The sequence below is a fragment of the Guyanagaster necrorhizus genome (assembly GCF_019112545.1).
Source record: "Guyanagaster necrorhizus MCA 3950 unplaced genomic scaffold BT62scaffold_34, whole genome shotgun sequence".
Taxonomy (NCBI): Eukaryota; Fungi; Basidiomycota; class Agaricomycetes; order Agaricales; family Physalacriaceae; genus Guyanagaster; species Guyanagaster necrorhizus.
In genome coordinates this window covers 83417-105593 of record NW_025064913.1, presented here as the reverse complement: position 1 = coordinate 105593, position 22177 = coordinate 83417, and the positions used below count along the sequence as shown (strand labels likewise).

At 43.0% G+C, this 22177-nt stretch overlaps 5 protein-coding genes across 5 annotated transcripts; 2 read left to right on the top strand and 3 right to left on the bottom strand.

Annotated features, from left to right (window-relative positions):
- Positions 1-7789: 7789 nt before the first annotated feature.
- Positions 7790-8716, top strand: BT62DRAFT_982658 (uncharacterized protein; the record flags this gene model as incomplete). The annotated part of the gene is made up of 3 exons (XM_043189706.1): positions 7790-8111; positions 8172-8281; positions 8438-8716. 3 exons carry the CDS (start codon positions 7790-7792, stop codon positions 8714-8716), a joined length of 711 nt encoding a protein of 236 aa, XP_043035300.1.
- BT62DRAFT_1079753 (uncharacterized protein) lies at positions 8702-10758 on the bottom strand. Its single transcript, XM_043179522.1, has 8 exons — positions 10559-10758; positions 10404-10508; positions 10291-10350; positions 9934-10240; positions 9767-9780; positions 9387-9715; positions 9245-9335; positions 8702-9188 (listed from the first exon to the last, which is right to left on the bottom strand). The coding sequence occupies exons 1-8, from the start codon at positions 10691-10693 to the stop codon at positions 9105-9107; spliced, it is 1125 nt and encodes a 374-aa protein (XP_043035299.1). The 5' UTR covers positions 10694-10758; the 3' UTR covers positions 8702-9104.
- Positions 10759-14930: 4172 nt separating this feature from the next.
- BT62DRAFT_907383 (uncharacterized protein) lies at positions 14931-15626 on the bottom strand (the record flags this gene model as incomplete). The annotated part of the gene is made up of 2 exons (XM_043183664.1): positions 14931-15175; positions 15260-15626. Coding segments are annotated over 2 exons (612 nt in total), but the record flags the coding sequence as incomplete, so codon positions are not given.
- A 1811-nt stretch (positions 15627-17437) lies between these two features.
- Positions 17438-19591, bottom strand: BT62DRAFT_1011091 (uncharacterized protein; the record flags this gene model as incomplete). The annotated part of the gene is made up of 10 exons (XM_043177736.1): positions 17438-17597; positions 17997-18082; positions 18140-18196; positions 18382-18471; positions 18543-18557; positions 18614-18736; positions 18784-18802; positions 19236-19326; positions 19378-19503; positions 19555-19591. The coding sequence occupies 10 exons, from the start codon at positions 19589-19591 to the stop codon at positions 17438-17440; spliced, it is 804 nt and encodes a 267-aa protein (XP_043035297.1).
- Positions 19592-20818: 1227 nt separating this feature from the next.
- Positions 20819-21494, top strand: BT62DRAFT_1079752 (uncharacterized protein). The gene is made up of 2 exons (XM_043179521.1): positions 20819-21237; positions 21288-21494. Exons 1-2 carry the CDS (start codon positions 20902-20904, stop codon positions 21387-21389), a joined length of 438 nt encoding a protein of 145 aa, XP_043035296.1. The 5' UTR covers positions 20819-20901; the 3' UTR covers positions 21390-21494.
- The last annotated feature ends 683 nt before the right edge of the window (positions 21495-22177 follow it).

Here is a 22177-nt window from a genome sequence, read left to right as displayed (position 1 = left end):
AAGCAGATAAGCATTGGATTCTGGTGGCCCCATTCACAGTGGGTGACAAGATCTATCTCAGTTTCAAACATATCAAAACCATCCATCTAACCAGAAAATTCTTGGAGAAATACCTTGGCCCTTTTGAAATCATAGCCCAACTGGGTTCCCACTCCTTCACACTGAGACTTCCACCAGATCTCTGGTCTATTCACCCAGTCTTCCATATGTCACAATTGGAATCTGTAGGAGAGAACATCATTTTTAACTGAATCCAACCACTGTCACATCCAGTTAAAGTCAATGGAGAAGAACATTTTGAAATAGCTCAAATCCTTGACTCTAAACTGGACCACCAGTTCTGCTGCCCACTGCTGTACAAGATCTAGTGGCTAGGCTACAAAGATACCAATGAAGAGTTTGTTTGGTTACTGGCCTTCAAGTTCTCTGCTGACAAATTTATTAAAGAATTCCACCATTGATACCCAGACAAACCAGAACCCTTATCCAAAGTCACTCAATCATTCTGTTCTTAATACAACATGACTCCAGATGCCATTGGTGCCCTCCTTTACCATTTTAATTTTAATCACTAATTACTACCATTCCAATCACCTCTTTTACACTTTCAAAAGTCAAAATCTTGTATTTATATTTTTTTCTCTACTACCAACATCCAATGCCTTTTTCTATATATATTTCATACAAAATCTTTACAAGGAAGCAGAATCCAACAGGCCTGCACTGGAACCTGAACTCTTCCTCCACCTCTTCAACTCTTCTATATCCTCATTCAGCCTCTTCAACATTGCCTCCTGCAGATCTTCCACCAACTTATCCACATGATACATCAACTTGCATATTAACTTTGAAAGTTGGTGGAGACCAGTGGAGACCTCCACACTGCTGATCACCTCACTTGTAGTGATGCCCTTGTTGAACAAACAGGCAGTCTTCTTAACCTTGCAATGGGCACAAGTCCACCCATGGCTGGCACCTTCAGTTACTGGATGTGCATAACAGGATGCACCATTCTGATGGCAGCACATGCAACTCTCTGAAAACAGAACTAAGACAAGCCAATCAGAAACAATAAGACACTTACCTTCACTGCTCAATTTCTTCTCATCCTCCACTGGCTCCACAACCTCCAACTTTGCCCTCTTTCTGGAACTAGCCACCATCTCTGCCTCACTGCCATCCACCACACTCTGAGACTTAAACTTTTGTTTTTGGCTCTGTTCTGTCAGAGCTGCTGCCCTCCTCTTCCCCTCTTGCACCCTCTTTCTCCTCTCCAGGGTCCTCTCAGATTCTTCTGACTCATTATTCTTCTCAGTCCCCTTGTCTTGCTCATCATCAGACTCCAGAGGCATATGGCCAGTCACCCTCTTGAAGTGAAGACCAGGGTCACAATCAAACTGTTCTGCTAGCACTTGACACAGATGAAAATCAATGGCCTCCACAGAGGTCATTTGCAACCTGCTCTCCATTATCAACTCCCCTGGTGCCACACCCCTAGTTTCTGCCTCCCATACCATAGCCTCCACAGCCTCCCTCTCCTCAGCCTCCCTTCAAGCTGCCTCTCTCAATGCCTCCTCCATCTCCTTCACCTGCCTCTCCACCACTCACCAGACCTCCTCCCTCTTCTTCTCCAACCTCTCTTGCTGCTTCTTTCTCTATGCCTCCCAGGCCACATGGTCCACCCAGACCTTCTCCTCTCTCTCCTGCTCTCTTTTCCACTCCAAGTGGACTTCCACAGCCTCCACATACTCTTTCTCCATGGTTTGCCATTCCAGATGAAATAATTCCTTGGCCTCTTTAGGGCCATCAGGGGTGAGTTCCCTCACCAAAGGCTCAGGATTTCATGAGTGATGATACACAGTGAGAGGCAACATAGTTGGAAAAGTCTAGGGAATAGTGGTGGTATCTGATCAAGTTGCAAAATTTCCCACAGCTACCAACAATCTTCCATGTGGCCCCACTGGCCATTGGGATCTGCACTCTTGAGGGCAAGAATGCTAACAGGGGGATACTGTTATGTGCATGCTGCTGACCTCTGTGTCACCTCAACCAACCATGGATTCAATTGCCAAAATCCACCAGACTCTGTTCACTTCTCTTTACCTATTAATTTCATTTTCACCATTATCATTTCACATCCATATTTCACATTGTAATATCTAGACTCTGAACTTGATAGTGAATATTGACATCAGAACCCAATGGAACCTGACTCAGAATTAGCTACCATTAGTATATAAGCCATGTAGAATCATTGTAACTACTCAGTTCAAATATCAACATGGATAGCCATCTACACTTTGTACTCACTTCAACTCCTCTCTACCTCATTCATTGGATTCCACTCCAAAGGATACTCCTCTTCACTTCTCTGATGGAACTCTGTTCTGTCCATCCAAATCCTTGGGCTCTGACTCAAGTGTGACATTGCCAATAGCTTTGTTGATGCCCACACACTCTGCCAGTCTTCACACATGCACTCAAGCCCACTTGATTGGCACATTCCTAACAATACTACAGTTTGCATCTGCTATGAATACCATCACTTATTATGTGTGTAGGAGCTATTGTGCTCATTGTACTTGAGCATTGCAATGTCCTTCAATAGTGTGATTGTGTGTCATTGGGCAACTGTGTTGCATTGAAAGACAATGACTGACTGGGCTTTGTGATGACTAAGCCAGTCCCATGGTCTTAAATGCTTGTGTTGGTGCTCTGACTAAGCATAAATAGGGGTTAATCTGGATAAAAGGAAAGGAAAAGGTGAAAAATCATAACATTCAGTTACTTCTGAATGCCTGAGACTATATGAATTAACATCTCATTCTTTGTATATGTTTTAAGGTATACCATTTCTGTTGTGTCACTCATACTTTTCACCACTATATATAGCTGTACAGATGAGCAGTCAGGCATTCACAAGCTAATAATACATTAATTTCCACCATTCAAGAGATATTATTTTCTGTTTTGCGGTATGAGATGGCACAAATCCAAGTCAGAATGATGCCCTGGAATAAATACAGGAGAAGATGATGGCAGTGCCAATGACCAAAGATGATCTCATAAGAACTGGGTGGTAACTCAAGAGTAGGTGATTGCTGGAGTGGATGACTTGTGTTTAAGTGGAGAGTCATAGAGCAAGTTGATGTCAGGAGAAAGCACAAGCCATTATCAGCTAGCATTGAAGCTGGACAGAGATAGCATGTTAGAGAATTTGGAGATGTGCCAATCACAAGTGAGATCATCAGTGGCTCAAAGTTGAGTTGGAGTAGCATTGAATCTGCTGATTGCTGGCAGACTCTAAGTGTGTCACTGGCAGATGCTTGGTGTCTCACTAGTGAGTGCCTGGCATCTCACTTGGGGTGCCTGGTGCATTGCTAGTGGGTCATGCAGGATTTGAGTCTCAAATTCTGAAATAAATCCCCTTTGTATTTGTCCTCATTTTTAGTTTGGTATTTACATCTGGATTTGTTCTAAAAATACCATTTCAAATACACTCATTTTTGGTAGCAGATTTTTTTTTGTGGTGTTACAACAAGAGCCTATTAACAAGGTTAAATTGCCCTTGATGATTTTCAGAGGAGAGCAGGAAGTTGCACTCCATATTATGAGAAAAGGACTACCCAGGGAAATATTCAGAAAACATGATCTTGTAAGGACAGTGTGGAGTTCAGTCTCATTTGTCTATTCCAATCATGGCAAGAGCTAGTACCCACTAAACCCCAGCTGTCCAGATTCAGTCATCCAGCAATTTCTCTCTATCTTGTTGAAAGATTAACTCATTTTATGTATCAAGGATAACTTGTTTTTTCATTGCTTTTAGGCTAAATCTGACTTTATCTGTTGATAGTCAGTCATGTTGAAAGTGCTTATTCATCATATTGTACTATCTATCTGCAACTTCATCTTTGTTGAAACACAGTTCAGGGTTATCTCCTCTTACAATCTGTTATTCACATTGTAGTTTTCATATAAGAAAGGCTGCTTCTGGAACAAGAATGTTGTTAGACTCAAGCCACACATGATTAGAAACATGTGATAAACTAGTGTGGTTTCATGCTTGAACCTTTGTGCTAGAGTTCACTTGTTGTGTTCTGTTGGTCAAATGCTTCAAGGCCTTTAGAGATAGCTTGAGAGTAGAATGAGGTGGAATAAACTTTAGCTCAAAGCTGAGGATTACCAGCAAGAGCAAGCTGGCTTATATACTGTATATTGTAGATCTAAATATATGACTGCCTATTGTATATTTCCAAGTCTTTGTGCCCATTGTCCTTGGACATCACTACTATACACAAAAGGTTGATTGTGTGTCATCAAGAGTTGGTTGCTGCATCAGAGAACAATGATAGATTGGCTTGTTGTGATGACTAAGCCTCTCTCATAGTTCTAAGCACTCATTCTAGATGCTCTGACTAAGCATAAATAGGGGTTAATTCATAGAAGAAAGAGGAAAGGTGAAAAAATCATAACAGATGTGAAAAGCTCATTCTGTTCCTTTAGTCTTTGGTCTCACATTTTTAAAGGTTCTGCAACCACTACTTAGAACCATGCCCAGTGAGAGTGTAGGCCAGTGGTCATGTTTTTGTAGCCATAGTTTTTCTGTCATATTCCAAATTTGCTGTCATTCAGATGTTGAGCAGTCTATCAGTATATGTTCAATTGTTTCTGAGACTCTGCAGATTGGGCATATTCCTCTATGTTTATAGTTCAAAATACTATCCCAGTACTGCCTAACTTTGTATGCTCTGAGTGGTTCTCCATAGGAATATTTGGACTGCTTTTCTTATGTCTTTAAAGGTAAAAGATGACCAGATCACAGATTCCATTCAGAAGATACCTGTATCACTGGCAATGTTCCATCTGGCTATTGAAAGGTTTTGGTGTGTTGCTTGATGGTATTTGAGCTTGTACCTGTCTTTGATCATTCTATATAGTATAGCTTGGTCCCAGTGAGCTGGTCAACTATTCCATTGTTGATAGTTTTATCAATGATTATTGGGTTAATCCATTGCTGCTAATTTCAGCAGCATGGTGACTATCATGTTTTTTCTATGATTTAGTTGTTGATAGAGAGAAGGATGTTTTTTCTTTTCTCATTCTGAGCTGTGCTATGACAGCTATTGCTAAATCTTTGTCTGGATAGTTGCTTCAAGCATTGTCCTCTCTGCTTTCAAGGTTATTGGTTAGTGTTTTGTTTTGGTAGTGGATTTGGCCTTGTGGATTTTGGTCCCAAATCTCTGACTGAAATCCATGTGTTTTTGCAATACAAATCCACATAACCAAATCTATGTCAAACACTGCATGTATTTGTATTCCTATTTAAGAGCCAAATACTGTACTAAAATCTGCATCAAACCTCCTGGTTTTTGGTGCTGACTTTGTTGCTGCAGATTTACCCAATAAATCCAGCATTAAATCCTTCAAATTATTTGACCCCCCATGAAATACTGATGGACTGCAGCAGTGAACAAGACTAGCCCTTTGTATTCCAGTACATTAATGTTCTCTTTCATTTGGTTGTATACCATGTTTATAATGAATCCCATTTGTTTCACAGTTCCAAGAACAGTTGCACAGTAAATCAGTATTTGTTAATAGGCTGAACAATATCCAATTGCAGGATCACTTAGTATATATTGATCTGCATCAGCATTGTCTTCTCAGTGTGTTGCAGAACTCCTCTATCCTTAAAAATCTGATTGGACTTTGAAGGAGAACCCTTCAGACTTTAATTGTATTTATTGCCTCTGTGATCATCCTCACTCTTTCCCTCCATGACCACTGTACATCATAGTGTCACCATGGTCTGAACTGATCCCATCAGACCAATGCCTATGATTTAGCACCCATCAATACTCTGCTCAGCTAATAGGATTCATGTGTCTTCTACTTATCATCAGGATTCCTGCATTGGCCAGGTCCATGAAGACTGGCATCTGGCCTCCAACTCTCAGACAGTTTTGGCAATGTTGAACTCCTCTTCTTCTATGATTATCATATTCTCCATGCTACAACCTGTTACCACTTTCATACACTGAACTGTTCACAATGACTTGAATATTTCTTCCAGCATTGGAGCTTCCCTATAGCATCCTGGCTGTCATGGCATCATAGAGAACATTTTAGGTTTTTTTTTCTTTGCTGCAGCTTGTGGTTTATACTGATGACTGTTAGGCTAGTTATATTACTGGGAAGTCCTTGAATTACCCAGAAGGACACAACCAAAAAAATGTGGAAAACAGATGTTCTTCATTATACCTTCAAGCTTCAACAATGGTCTTATGTATGTTGTTTGTGGGGTACACTCAAAGGGCTTTGAAATGCTGCATAAACAATGATTTCACTGATTACACACTCAGCATATGGTGGAGATCTTGATGTCCAATCTGGATTTCAAGAGCAGAGTGACATCAGAGATGAAGAGTGCCCTTTCCATTCAAGTTCAAGTGCAGTTGCAAGATGTGAATCATTTTCACAGCAAAAGGTTAGTGGAGCTCTTCCCATTCATTTCTTTCTTCTCTCTGACATCATATCTTTCAGAATCCTTCACTAATACCACCTACTCGAACCTTTCCTTTGTATTTGATAACTACACCTGGTTACCATGGTTACTTTCATCTCTTCCTTTTACCATTGGCAACCATACCTTCCACCCATTACATAGGTTCCTCTAGGCATGCATTCATTGTAGCCAGACCATGATTGCAACATACCTCACTAATGCTAGCTTTGGTTGACACACAGATTGATCCCCCCAATATTTGGCATCCTTCCTGACCAAGCAATTACTTTCAGTACAAGGACCTCTCTGACAACAGCACAACTTTACAAAGGATGAACATTGGCCCTGGATCTGGGTGCTTCAATCCTGAGGATGATGACTGTGACAAGCATCTGCATTATCTTTCACAGCTCCTTAGAGGAGACCTCTGACCCTAGTGAGATTAAACAGCAGGGGGTATTTGGTTCTCACTATGCAGTCCTATGGTTATCACGGAGCATGTCAAGGATGTCATCAAGTGAAGGGTGTAGCATATGTCACCACAATTTGTCAATGACAATGTTGTTGCTTTCAAATGTCTTCACAGACTCAGGGACACAGCAATATTCCAAGATTCAGCAAGACCATTGCCCAGATTAAGCTCTGCATGGTGCATTACAAGTTGACAATGGATGACTTCCTGCAGCATTTAGAAACACAGATTATTTTCTAAATCCATCAAAGTCCCAATTTGAAATCATTTAGAATTTATATTTCCAAACTGTAAACCAATTTAGGTCTAGAAACACAAACAGCAATCAGATCTATCTGTTACCATATCTGTTCATCACTCTGATTGCCATGAACAATGATGATGAGCAGCTTCTACATCAACTTATCACTCTTGAGGAAGAGGCTGCAATACAGGAAGAGCAAGAATATATACTTGCTGCTGCTTCTGGTGCCTTTTTGGCATATGGTGCAGAACAATCACAGAGGATGAGAGCAGAATGACATCAGGAGACATGTCAATATCTCACATGATCGGAATTGCTCTCTAATCCATGTCAAGATACTCCATAGCAGGCCCTTTTTGCCACCAAATCAGACAGAGCATTTATCACCACAATGGGATTTGATGTCAATACCTTCAATGGCATATTACAAAGTGGTTTTGCTGACTGATGGAACAACAATCCTATTCCACATGATGATGTTCCAACTACCTCTATTCCCCATGTACACTGCCACTCCCTTGATGCCCCTGATGCTCTGGGCCTGATTCTTCATTATCTAAGTTCCACTATGCATGATATCAGCCTTACTCAGATATTTGTGATAATTCCAACCACTGTCTCTTGCTATTTAACTTGGGCTATGACCATCCTATGTGATTCATTGAGGCAGATGCAGGATGCAAGAGTCAAATGGCCACAAGGAGAGGAATTTGAAGAGAACAATGCACTGGTTGTTGTGCAACATCCTTTACTTGATGGTGCATTTGGATCTCTTGATGGACTGAACCTGATGGTTCAGACTTCAACAGACCAAGAACTCAAGAATGCAACATTCAATGGGTGGCTCCATGAGCATTTTGTTAGCTCTGTATTTGCTTTCAATGCCAAGGGTAAGCAGACTTCTGACCCATAAAGTTACATTGCTTCTGGGCTTACCAAAATATCCATAGGTGAAATTATAGCATGCAAACTCAATGCTCCAGGAAGCTGGCATGATTCTTGTGTTGCAAAGCCTATCTATGAGAAGCTACGCACACAGACTCCAGAAGGATTCTATCTTGTTGCAGACACAATATTTCTCTGAGGAACAGATCAAATAGCTGGCAGAATTCGCTCTCCCCTCAAAGATGGTGCTCGACTTCCAGCTGATCCTCAAGAACAACAACATATCATGGACTATGACTGACAACTGCTGTCCTACCGACAAACTGCAGAGTGGGGAAATCGAGGGATACAAGGCTCTTTTGGTTGTCTCCATGTTCCATTACCTATCCGCTACCATGAAACCCGAGGAGACTTGTTGGAAGTCTGTGTGCACCTTTTCAATTATCACACCAGGACTATTGGTTACAACCAGATTCGAAGTGTTTATATGCCAATATGGCAGGAGGGTGGACAGGAAGAAATCTGGCAGAGCTTCGAAAACATCCTCTTCTCTGATCAGCGAAACAATGACCGAGTTGCTAGGTTTTATAATATAGTTTCACATGAGTAAGTGTCAAACTGAATAGAACTAGTATAATTTATAGTGATTGTGGAGGTGCTTCATTGCTGGATCGAGACGACTCTGGCAAGAGCAACATCATATCGAGACCTGATTCTGCTGACTGGTATACAGGACTGAGAGGGTGAACAGCAATATCATCATCATCATCTGTGGTGGGAATTGTGTAGCGCCGTGTTCCAGGGCTATCAAAGGAACCACTGAGTTGGTTGTATCCTGATGGAGAGTCAGGATCAACACACTGTCGAGAACCTCCCCCATCTCTGTAATGAACTTCCTGATAAATGCGCTTTCCATAACCTGATCGAGATCTGCAACGACCCCGAGATGTTCCATGAGATGATGTACTGAACATGTTCATCATCTCTGCTCTGTCTGCTCAGCGTTCTGCATCGTGGCGAGCTCTTTCAGATGTGGTAAGCTCTGACTGCAACCTATCAACACGACTTTGTAGGTCGCATATCTTAAAACACCACTATCAGCTCATCTATACTATTACAAGAAAACAGACCTTCATACCTGTGCTGTCAAAGTAAAGATTTGTGTTGTTTGCACAGAGCGTGCTGAGAGTGCCTCACTACGAGCGATCTGAGCCTCAGGAGAAAGAATGCTACTGAACAATGAGCAGTGCGGCAGTGGATACTTGGCTCTGAAAGCATACCTTGAGATGCTTTGGAGAATATCTTGAGGATTACTACGGTGCTGGCGTGGGATATTAGTTGACAGACGGTCAGAAGGTGGACGGCGAGTGACAGGTCCTTGAGCTGGATGAGATTGTGTAGTAGCTGGGAGCTTTGTCGGTGGAGGGAGATTTTCAACCTCACTGTCATCACCTTGAGAAGAGTCATCGGTGGCAGCATCATCAATAATATCCTCATCTTCAAGTTCTCGTGATCCAGTTTTTCCATTTATGAGATATTCAATCTCATGAGCCCTCTCAACATGAGGAGGGCATTCAGCATCGCCTGTAGGCTTGCTAGTTTTTAGGAGCTAAAAAAACAAGCTATGTCAGCATCATAAAATAAATAAGGTAAATCATACCTGTTTGTACTTCGCTTCGAGGGATTTTGAAGTGCGTGATGGTCAGCCATTCTCTCGGGCCCATTCATTGAAGTCATCTGTGGATGTGTTCCATCCCTTGCCCCCAATAGGAAGTCGTTCTTCTAAGATGTCCATAAGGGCATCAAGATCATCTGTCGTATAGTTACCAGAGCCTTCCTTTCGCCCTCTCTTCTTTTGTAGAGTAGAGGCTGACGACTCCACGGCACTAACTTTATGCCTTTTTGGGGGTAGCTTCAAGGAAGACGGTATGGGAGATGATGCAGAACGTCGCTTTCCCTTTCCTTTAGAATCGGAATGGCGGCATCCTGCAACTCGTGAGGCAGGCTCAGCCATGTTTTTCAATAACACATGTGCAGGGGGAAAGTCATTCTCATTGTCATCAGGAAGACGAACTTGAGAGGGATCCATGTTTCCATGAGAACGCATTGCAAGGGGAGTAGGAACTTGTGTCAACTATGGCATTGCTTCAATTGATGAAATGCAATAAGCAAACTAATACCCACTTTATCAGATACATGTCCTTGAAGTCCGCTAGGATTACGAAGATCATGTGGATCTCTGACCTGTTAAAACTTAGTCAAATTGAATTGTCGTTGTGTATGAGTCGAACACCGACCTGTCCATTTGCACCAGGGAAAGAAAGATCCACAGTGGAGAACATGTCCCGAAAACTTGGAAGCCGTGAATCTGGAGGCAATGAAGCCCCATAGGCACTGGGTAGCTGATAGAAGTTAAGATAGTGCAGGTCTTGAATGATTATGTCAGACTCACCTGGACACTTGAGGTGTTTGGCGGCCCAAGCATAATCCAAGGACCATCAGGTGTATATCTAACGAAATCAGTTCCAAATTTGTCTCGGTGATGCTCAGTGCGAGAAAGAGAACGGCTTCCATTGGGACCTGACATGGGTTTTAAGTGTGTATTGGAGAAATCTAAAGACGGTGAGGGTTAACTACTGAGGTAGAAATGAGAGACAAAGGTGAGATAGGTATTACTTTCCTTCAATCCTGGACTTTATAGGCCTCAATAGGTGTCCGAAGCGGACTGCCATACAAGTTTGTTACTACCATGAATATCAGAAAGTTATCCGAGTCGGACATGAAAAAGATGGCAGTTGGGATGGAAAAATGGCCGGTTCTCAAGGAAACAGCTGAGAAGTAGCTGTATAGACACTTTGCAGTATTTTTTTTAGGTCCACCGAAGATTCAATACAAGGATACAGGACTAGCAGAGCAAAAATGAGCTTTGGACTGAAATTGCGGCACTTCATTGAGAAAAAAGAGGTAAACATAAGTTCTACGGACCAACAAGACAAGTATTTGTCTAGTCCTTCGCATCAAAAATGAAGACGGGCGCGGCAGGACAGTGGTCGGTATATGAGAGGCGACGTGAGTGAAAGAAGACGCCTCGGAAACTAACAGGTCCAAATAGAGATCGAGATTGATGGCATTTCCAAATGCGTTTATTAAAGTTTAGAAATATGATTTAGATTTAGAAGGGGGGGTCGGAGGGGTCGTCTAGACTAAAATCTAGACGAGGGTGTGTCCCATCAAATTGTGGCGCTCATCCAGTTTGTTATACCGGCATCGCTCGGCATCTCTGATCTAGAAAATAATCTGTGTTTCTAAATGCTGCGGGAAGTCACCCAATAACGGCATCGAGTATATTACAAACCTGTAATACACCTACGCGCTCCGACGTGACGAAGGAAGCCTGATTTCATGTCCGGAGACCAAAGCTATTCGGAGACGCCATTCATTAGCCGTGATATCAATGTTGCATATTCAGTGCAGGGCCAGCTCGCAGGCCTAATCCGGACATCACTAATATTATTCAAGTCAGATGACCTCTGCAGTCTAATGAGCGATAATGAGCTAGATACGCGTTGAACGGCCAATGCCTGCATAGCTGTCACCAGGTAAAATTTCTGGACTTCATGAACAGAGAGGCAACGACGACTAACGATGCGATACAGGCAACCGTCAAAATTCTCTAAACGGTACGAAATGGCCGTCACTCCTAGTGCCTATGGGAGCCAAGGCCTGCTAATGTCAGCTACAGAAGCCCCGAAGAAAGAGCGGTTGTTAGGGATATGGGTACCCGGTTACAGCCGACTCGAGGATGAGTCCCCATTTGCCGTGTCTATACCTATCTTCTTCTCTCTCTTTCTCCACATTTCTACATATTTCTCTCAGTATCAACTATTTGGTAGAACATTCTCTCGGAGGACTTAGCTAGTTTAAGAAAGCTTGTAAATGTAGAAATAACGGTGTACAAATGATGAATAATACCATCTTCTGTCTTTTACCTACTATCACTTGTGTGAACTTCAAGTCTCGTTGAACGGATACGCTTAGCGCTTGCTTATTTGCCTTAGATATGTATGATAGTCTTCAACAGTAAATTTGAACTCTTATAATCTACGATCAACTAGTACATTCATCCCGTCCTATAGCCCAACCTTCAGTAATCGTAACAGCGGTTGCTGAAAAGGCGATGGTCAGTGTCTTCTGTATGGTGTCTTCATAGAATCTGACAATGCAGCACACAAATGTCGCACATGTTCTTGAGGATAATGCTAGTTTTTGTGGAAGACAATATGAGGTTAGTCGAGCAGATTACAGTCCGGTGTCGTTGTCGTCTTCATAAAAGATAACGTATTCTAAATCCAGTCCACCAAGTTGACTTCTTCGAATGTTCGGTTAGGCTAGCTATATCACCGGGATGTCTTTGAATGATCTAGAAGGACGGGACCAAGAAATGTGGAAAACATACATCCTCGATTTTGCCTTCAACAACCGTCTTATGTAGGTTGTATGTGGGGCCTACACAAAGTGTTATTTCTCTGGTCACAGGCTCAGTGTATGGTAGAGACCTTAATGTCCAACCCGGATTTGAATGGTAAAGTGACACTCGAGCTGAAGAGGGCCCTTTCGATTTGACTTTGGAGTTCAGATAGATTTGCGAGCTGGAAACCTTTATCACAGCGAGAACGGAGATAGCGACTTACCCAGTTATTTGGTATGTATGTCTCGCATGAGTTAATGTGACTCGACTCGCCTAACGAAGTACATATTTTCTGGTTTTACCCGACCTGTATCGCAGATATACTCGCCGACCGCCATTTATCTACAGCAATGAAGATCCAGAAGATTGAAAAACTGGCAATGCACTCATGGTAACCTGGTGCGTCTCATTTTTGTCATCCCGACTTGCCTAAGGAGCCTCATATCGCGAATCATCAGAATGCAAAACCTGAAGCAAAGCGAACTGGAGCTACAACGCCGAGAAGATTTCTATTCATTTCTTTCAGTACATGTATGGCCCCTTCTCGTACACTTTTTCATTTGTCTAACATTTCCTGATTTTGTCGTAGAGAGCGAGCCATAGGGAAACGTCTCTGACATTAACCAGTTTCCTAAGATTTGAAGCACGCATCAGAAAAGATAACACATCTAGCTTCCTGAATATCAGCGAAATCAGAGCCGTCGTATGGCATAGAACAGCTTAAACACAAACGTAATGATATTTATACCTTTCTGGCGCTTATCCACTCAATTCAGCACCGGAGACCATAAATGGTATCTTGAATCGTGCCTCAACTGCCGCACCAAGTTCGTTTACACGCGCTGTGTCACCCTGGCCTGATATACAGACCGAGTCATGGAAATAAATTTATTGCCATTCAAATTAACACCATACGACTCATTTTCCATTCAGGATGAACATGATATGGAAGCAAAGAGACGCCGGTCAATTCCGGGGTCTAACTGGCGTCGCAATGACTATGTGAACCGAAGTGTACGTACTCAGTGGTTAATGGCGGCAATGAATCATGGTTAACTTTGCTATCCTTCTTCCTACCAAAATCATGCTTGTCTGATGACTGCATGTTAGTACAAGCCGCATTTCATTGGACAAGGTGTCGGTGCTTTGCATGAGATGTCACAATGTGGTCCTATTTACTTCTTTATTCGATTCTCTGGGTGTTACACAAAATCACCTCCCTTAGTCGTCCTTGGTTATTCAATTTTGTATCCTGTCAGAACCTGTAGAAAGTGAAAAAAAAGTACGAACGCCACGAAAGCTGCATGGAAATAAATTTTCAGAGGCCAACTAGTGATTCACTTGACCTATTCTTCCGTATCCGATCGGGAGCCCTGTCGTGTCAATATCTGCAAGGATTCGCTGTTCTTGGCTGTAAAAATAATGTATTTTGCAACGGATAGGAAATGTACATTGGATGCGATAGTATAAAGGAGGGCGATATACAATCTTCCTTTCGGTATCACCATGAAGAAAATGGGGAGAAAAGAGAAAAATACACCAGGATCTTGGGGAAAATGAGGCCTATTCTTGGCTTCTCATCCCATTACAAATTCTGAATATGAGTGGTTAGCTTAAAAACATGGAAAAGAGCTATGTCCATACCTGAAACCAACTTGGCATCCAGGGAGTCCTTTAATTCGGAGCAGAATTCCTCTTCTGTTAAATATATATCCTTTTCATAGTTTTCCAGCACTTCCATCCACTCTTCATCATGTGTAATTGCAATCTTGAGGGAAGAGTCCTGCGAAGGATGCCTCAATGTGGATTGTTGTTTATCAAAAAACTTACCTGGCTTAACAAATATTCATTCATTGCTGCTGAAGGATGAAAAAGCTGAAAGGAGGAATGATTTCAGTGTGCCAAAAATGACTGACATCAATCTCACCTCATTTCCTCTGGGTGGAAATTCAGATGCTTCTGCGACCAAAGACGTATTGTCAGTGCTCTCTACCAAAATATTTCTCTGATCGGAGTCCTGGTCCTTCAGTGATGTATTGAATGGGAGAAAATGAGTCGAAGTCCTGCTGTTTCCATCGCTAAGCAGGAGCGGCACCTCGTTACTATCCAAAAAGTGAACGGGATCTTTGGAAAGGCTACGGGGGGGATCGGCAGTTGCCTCCCAGTGTGATTTGAGCAGGACTTCGGAAACTGATATGGTGTAACCACGGGCGAAGATACACTGGTTCTCGAGATGTTCGGGGTAAGGATAAGCGACGCCAGGAAACGGATACAGGCGTGTATCGAATCCAGAACTAGTGGTCCATGCATGTGGATCTGTACCATTTACTCCACCAATGCGTGCTGTAGCACATGTAAGAGAACCGTTTAAACTGCTGGCTGCCATTCCGATGACTGCAGCTCCCCAGGTAGTCGTTTTGTCACACCCGGTGATGACATACAAAGTGCCCTGCAGAGCTTCTCGACCCAACGAATCCGGATCATTGATGTAATTGTACCAAGATAGCGCATATTTTTCAGCGTATACCTTGATTGCACCTTTGTTGAGAATATCATAGCTTGTTGCTGAATTAGGAAGACACAGGACTGCCGCGGATGCCCCTGAGATGGTGAAGTCAAAGGATGTGGTAGGTGTGGTGCCTGTAGTACTGTAAAGTAAATGTAGACAATGACATTCAAGGATACAGTCATCCACAGACCTTGACAAAGCATTAGCAGAAATGCCTGCAGAAATCTCTGAGTAGGATGCATGTTCACTCGCAATAACAGTTGTGTAGGACCCTGTGCGACGTTGTATAGATGATGGATTGAGAGGTACAAAGTCAGGAGGCACACGACCATGATTGATTGGATGTTCAGCATTTTTGAAGATGTTGAAGAGAAAGTCGAAGCCCCCTGAATCATTGCGAATCCCTACATCCCCAGGTTGTATGCCTGTTCTTATGAACTCATCAGGTGCACTACAGTCTGGCTCTGGATACCAAAATGGATAACCATGGCCTTTGTGGATGAGTGCCTTTGTGTAGAGGATGTGGGGGGCCTGTTCAGCCATCAGTGTGTGGTCCAAGTTTGATTCAACTGTGGGTATTTATAAGCTGCTAGTGCCATCTTTGTCTCAGTGATGACTCTCGGCTGATGCTGATTCATGAGAGACATTGGCTCTGGTGTCTCATCTTCATCTGAAACTTCATCCTGCATCCCTAGTGAGATGAGCTGTGTCCTCTCATTGTCATCCAATTCTGACTGCCAATCCTGGGCATCAAGGCTCCACCCCTTCCCTCTGGTGTCAGTAATCCCAATTGCCTGTCTGGCATTTCCAAATCTAACCAATTCTCATCTAGTATTACTGCACCTTTTATTCTACAAGTTGCTAGCAATTTTTTCTGTCCATGCTTTCGTCCCTCAAACCTATTATCTCATTCATGACCTCTAACCCCTCATTTGATGTTGAAAATGTCACAGCATTGGTGAAACATTGTGAAGATCTCATTGAAGACCGCGTTAGAGGTTCTGTCAATGTCTTAGACTTTGCTGATAAACTTTGACAGCTTGGCCTTTTGTCTGAGGCTGCTGGAGACTATGTCAAACTTCTCCAGGAACAGACTAATCAAGCCGGCCTGCAGAGTTCAACAATTGCTCCCTCTAGTATGTGATCCTCTGCCTTCTCCATTGTCACACCCACACAATGATCCATCTATACAGGCCACACTTCATGCACTAAAAGACTACATAGTAGTCAATACACCTTTCAACATTGATTGCCTGGAGAATATTCTTCAGTTTCACCTGAATGAACCTTTTGTCCCTTCAGTCACTCGCAGTCTTCACAATGGATTCTGGCCTCTTGATCTCTGTGAATGGGAGGATTCTCTCCATGATGAGACCAAAAATTATGCCATGGATCCCAAAGACATTGACAAAATACATGCATTTCATGATCACAAAGTTGCAGTTGGTCATTGATCACCACCTCTGCCAAAAGGGTTTATGCTTTTACCAGTATCACCTAGGTTCGTTGTTTCGCCGGACGGAAAACCTGGAGTTGTGACAGGTCATACTTCTTCTGGTCTAAATGTGGGAATCCCAGTTGGTGAGGCAATGGTGAAATACAATGACATGTACCCTTTTAGAGAAGCTCTGCAGAGTGCCAGAAAATGACATCTAAATGCTGATTTCATTCTCTACAAAAGCAACATTGCCACTTATGAAATCATACCTGGGGAAGATACTTTGCTTTTTCAGCCCACCAAGTGAGAGTTTCGAGCACTGAGTTCTGTGCCCCATATAACACACCATGATTGCTCTCTATTCTTCGCTCACTGACTATGTCTACCTAGTAAAACCCTATCTGCTCTGAAAAACTCAAACACTCGGCTACATAACTCTTATTCGCTAACAACCCGCGCCAACCAGTCTACATTGAGTCTAATGTATGCTACCACACCAGAGATTCCGCAGGGTCCAGTGTAGGGTAGTCAGACTCATATTAGTGATGACATCTCTTAATGCCACAGCTACAAGATGCTTCATGTTAGCGGAATAAGTATGCCCTGCAATCGGGCTTGTATATACCCATGGACCACATAGTATTTATGCCATTTACTTTTCTGTTTTTAACTTACTTACATTCAGACTGTCAAGCTTAACACATATATATCATGTAGCTTGTATTTCATACCTAAGACATGTTCTCTTACCGTCGAGCGCACTCTGAGTTGTCATATCTTACACCTTGCGCCCTATCGCTATCACTTCAGTACTGTATATTACATTCTACCAGAGTGTGGTGCATAAACGAATGATAAAATGGCAAATAGGTACAGCTTGGAAGACTTTGATATTCATAAAGTTGACTGACGATACCTATACAGGTGGCAACATATTATCCTCAAGACTGGAATCGTTCGAGCCCTCGGTGTCGTCATGGCCTCTTTGCGTGAAGAATCGTGCAAGGTCGATGTTTTCTCGTTGGCTTGATCTCAAAAGATCCGCCAGTCCATCGAAGGAATCGATTACTCGAGGTCTTGAATGTAATGTCAGAATATCATGCATGCAGTTCAAGGGCGACAACAGAATATCCGTCCCTTATACCTAAGGGAAGTCGTTTCTAGCTCATTATAAAACATTCAGAGGAGTGAGCCAAGGACTCATCCCGTTGTCAGAAACAAGCCCGAAGAACAGACAGGAATATCTCAGTCGTCCAAGACATAAGTAGACTGCTTGGAAAATATTTGATCAAAGCCATAGTCCATGATACAATTCGTTGGAGCCAAATCCTCATTCTCAGAGAGGAAGAGAATCCTTCCTGTAACGGCTGATTTGAATGAATAAGCAAGGTGCGCACACGAAGGCAGAAACGGCTTACCATATGTTTCGGATGATTGGAGAATGAAAAGTGCGGCACAGATATGCCAAGGATCACATGAGTAATAGCGGTGCTTCCCGACTAGCGCTCGAATTCCCGCTTTTGGCCTCGTCGACGTTCAAAATCACGGGAACAAGGCAGTTCTAAGAAGAAGGGAATGATAAGTATGGGCCCAGATCGTAGGAGGGCCATCATCTTACCAACCTGTTGTATCCAGGAGTCGCATTCATTAGGTACCAAGGGTCTCGGAGACAGAGCTGAATTGTAGAGAAGCGAAAAAACCAAGCGAGGTTTGATCGCGGTAAAAGAAAGACCGGTGTTCGAATGTGTCAATCTCACGACTGTTACACCTCCATATGTTCAGCATTCACAACATCCCTTGCAAGTACTTCGTGTTTCAAAGCAAGAACGAGATTTGATTGCGGTGGTCAGTTTGATCTACCACCGATGTCATCACGAAAGATAGCCGGAATTCGCGAATTTCCTTGAAGAGACTGTACCGTAAGGTATACAAAGAGAGATGGTAGGTGATCTAAAAATACGAAATTGACAATGTAGTTCAGATCAGCAGCTCTCATCGTTGATGAACCAAACACTCCATACGTCACCGAAAATACCCTAAACGTCGAGCATTAGCAATCACTCATGAGACATAGAGCACAAAGGCCGCATACCCTGTGGTAACACCTATTCAGCTGATCGAAATGATGCCCATCATAGTCCGTGGGGGTAGTAGAGCACATCTCTCGCCAATTATCCCATGATGGCTGGTGATTCCCCATATGGGCTTCGATACGCTACAGCGACATTAGGCTGGTCGATGCATCAACATAGATGAACATACATGACGCATCGAACCTTTGCTACACAGATATATGTACCTTTTCATTAATGGATGTCTTGGAAATACATTACTTAAAGTGTACACTTAAGTGATATCCACACTCACTCGCTGGATACAGAGTATCCCAAACTGCCCCTTGTCTCTTGTCCCCGAAAACACAGCCTTCAGAAGAAACGAAATCCACACGGGAATGCACCCTTGGACCTTGACTCCTGAAGCTAAATCCACCGCTGCATCCAGAAGGGTTCGAACTCGATCTTTGAGTTGAGAGCCGGAAAAGGCAAAATGATATTAATAGAACATTCTTTCGAGGAGCACAACGAAATTTTACAAGTTACTATACACAGCATCGCGGCATGTCAAAGACAAATGGAGGCAACAGCAGGAATCTGCTAACATTCGCATGAGCGGAGGTAAGTCGAACTAATCACAGAAAGGCTTACTTTGTTCACCAAGCAGAGAATGTTATTAAAAGCGGAAGGGCGATGCGTGAGTCATCGGAAAATGATCCTGGGAAGAGCCATCCAAAGGGTTTGATAACAACTTGAAAGCTGTGAGAAATTAGCCATTGTAAGACGCTGATTAATACCAGACCTGTAACGAATAGAATACCGAACCAGCCTCGTGCCTTCAATATACTGGATAAGACGCTGGACCTCTCCAGGAATCCGAATTTTGAGGACGGTGCGGGTATTTCGTCATCGGAGTATTTGGAAGTGCCTGAAAAAAGTTCAGGAAAGGTTCTAGGAAAGACTACAACCAAGTGCATACCATTACCGAGATAAAAGCCTCTTGATGTTACGCACATGTGCTCGCTTCATGAACTCTCCGGGTGGTAGGTAAATTCCATGTCAGATAATGACGTATGACCTCGAAAAGGTGTCCCTATGTGTTGATTGAGGCATCAATGACTAGCCAGAAAATTATAGGCATGCACACTGAACTGTCGACGACCCCGGGACGCTGCACTGAGTTTTCAGTTATTTCTGCTGAACTTAGAGTCGCCGTTCTTTGTAGATATCACCCGAGGCGACGATCCAGTTTAAATATAGGGTACATGCCACAAGGCCGAATATATGCGCTTTGCAGAAAACTTTGTATTTTTTTCAGTATGGGAGAAACGGGATAAAGATCGACATACAAATATTGTTGATCTCCCAGAATGAAGCTCTTGTGTCGTTCGACTTTAAGTACAGAATATTTGAATAAGAGACAAGAAGAGAGGCGCAACATAATGGTGATGTTAGTGGTAGAAAGAACAGCGACATCGGACCCTCAATTGACCATAACTGGTAACATAACGAGATATCATCGGCATCTATCCGCACAGCGCTGCCATCATCATCATGGCGAGCTGGCATTATGTTTTTCCTCATTCTTGACCATTACTTTCCAGGAATCTCGTCACAAGTTTTACTAGAAAGCGGAATTTAGTATATAACAGGTAACTTGTGGTCTGAACCCTGGCTGTTTCACAATTTACGCCCGTGATTCATTTCTGAGTCAGCTTTCGTAGAAATGGACTGACATTGTTTTAGTATTCAACAGAGTGCGAATTTCCATATACAATCTAGAGACACTTGTATTTTTCATACCGGCGCTCTGGAAACAGATAATTGGGATGGCGATGATTTGATGGTTTCACCAAAACGTTGCATTAGTACAGCCTTGGTTTCAATGACATCAAAGCCGTGAGTAACACTGGTTGTCTCTATGCTTGAATAAGGAGGATAGCGCTTTGCCCTAGGTCACATTATCGATTCAATGAAGCTAGTCTCATGTAACTGATGGCATCTTTGAATACATTCGCATTTCACGAAAGACCTACAGGCATAATCCTCCACCACTGTTCCGTCCAATGCACCCATTATTGGACAACAAGCCAGAAGCTTCGATAACCTTGAGAAATAACTTCGCTCACCAATTCTCATGTGTTATAAAGTTATCCTCTTCATAGGTTCCGAGTTTTCGGTCAACAGCTGAATATATTCATAGAACTCGGTTCCCTTCCCCTTTTCGTCCTTATCACTGCCAACTAGTACATAAAAGTCAAGCCTTCGTAATAAGCACTCATTTCTACCGTCACTCCTAACAACACCAGACGACTGTACTATTACGATGGAAGAAGAGGAACCGGAGAAAGTAAAGTTTCTTCCCTCTTCCAGTTCACAAGAAGAATCGTCTAGTCTAATCAACTCCGATCTTTCTCCCCCACGTTCTTCTTCCATGTTACCTTCATCTACCGGGATCGCACGACTCGGAAACACACTATGGATGATTATCGGACTCCTAATCGTTGCTGCAGCCACCGCTACGCTGCATCACCTGTTTCTATCCTTCCTACATGGTCGCGAGGTGCAACAGCAGTTCTGGATCAAGAACTCTTCAAACGCACTGAGTACATCTATCCAATGGCTCTGTGCCGCCTCGGTCTCTCTGTCACTCACGCAGCTCGTAAGAATTTAATAGTCGAGCGCAGAATAATAGATTTACAGTCCCCACAGATCTGGTGGTTCATCCGTCGCCGGCCTTTTACGGTGGTTCAGCTGAACCATCTATTCGGATTACCAAGTCCGTTTTTGATTATCATCATGGGACTGTTTTAGAGCTGAAGGGAGGATGTATAGATAAATAATGACGCAAGCGTATCAGATATACTTCGGGAGAGATATATAAAGGGCGAGGTCCCCAAACTCCAATTTACGTGCCTGTCCATTGTCAAAAGTGAAAGGATTACAAGGGTTTCGTAGTCCATAAGCAATGTGGGTCATTAACAACTAGATTCATAGAGAAAAGAGGATTTTCAAAGGATCTTGGCTTTGAGTTCGTGATCGAGGAGGGGAGAGACAAAGTTTTGGGCTGCTGAGCTTTGATCTCATTGAACAGTGGCTCGTAACACTGTGAGATCCCCGAAGTGAGAAAGCATGAATCTGAGCTCGCCGATACACTATCAATGTCTTCTGGCCTCTCAACCAAACAAAGCAGTGTTTTATCTTGCTCTTCGGACGCGAATTTATGACGCTCTTATAAATTCCACAATGTCGCTGTCAGTTGCTGCTGGGAATCCTTTTCCCGTATGTCCACACAGTGAAGGGTTTGATAAGTGCCTAGTCAGAACTACTAACCCCTGCACTGCGATTATGCCAGGACATCGGTGTACGTTGGCGAGATACCGCGGAACGGGATAGAGTATTCCTTATATTCAGGTCTCGTACAACTTGTTCGATATGATAGTTCTCACGTGTTCACTACATCAAAATTGTCCATAGCGCAAAGAAGGGAGGGTGAGGAGAGGCTCCTAACGAAGACATAAAAGACCAGAAATGAACGTCCGAGCGGTCCAGCGTTGTCCGAGAGCCTATTTTTCCATTTCGTTTTATCAGAGAACGATGGT

Excerpts from the sequence above, each read along its gene's own strand:
- BT62DRAFT_1079753 (XM_043179522.1), bottom strand. The coding sequence starts at position 10,693 with ATGTCAGGTCCCAATGGAAGCCGTTCTCTTTCTCGCACTGAGCATCAC. Across the intron at positions 10,241-10,290 it reads AAGGACATGTATCTGATAAA|TTGACACAAGTTCCTACTCC; the intron begins GTGGGTATTAGT and ends GCAATGCCATAG. Across the intron at positions 9,189-9,244 it reads TCTTTACTTTGACAGCACAG|ATATGCGACCTACAAAGTCG; the intron begins GTATGAAGGTCT and ends TGGTGTTTTAAG.
- BT62DRAFT_1079752 (XM_043179521.1), top strand. The coding sequence starts at position 20,902 with ATGGAAGAAGAGGAACCGGAGAAAGTAAAGTTTCTTCCCTCTTCCAGT. Across the intron at positions 21,238-21,287 it reads CTCTGTCACTCACGCAGCTC|ATCTGGTGGTTCATCCGTCG; the intron begins GTAAGAATTTAA and ends CAGTCCCCACAG.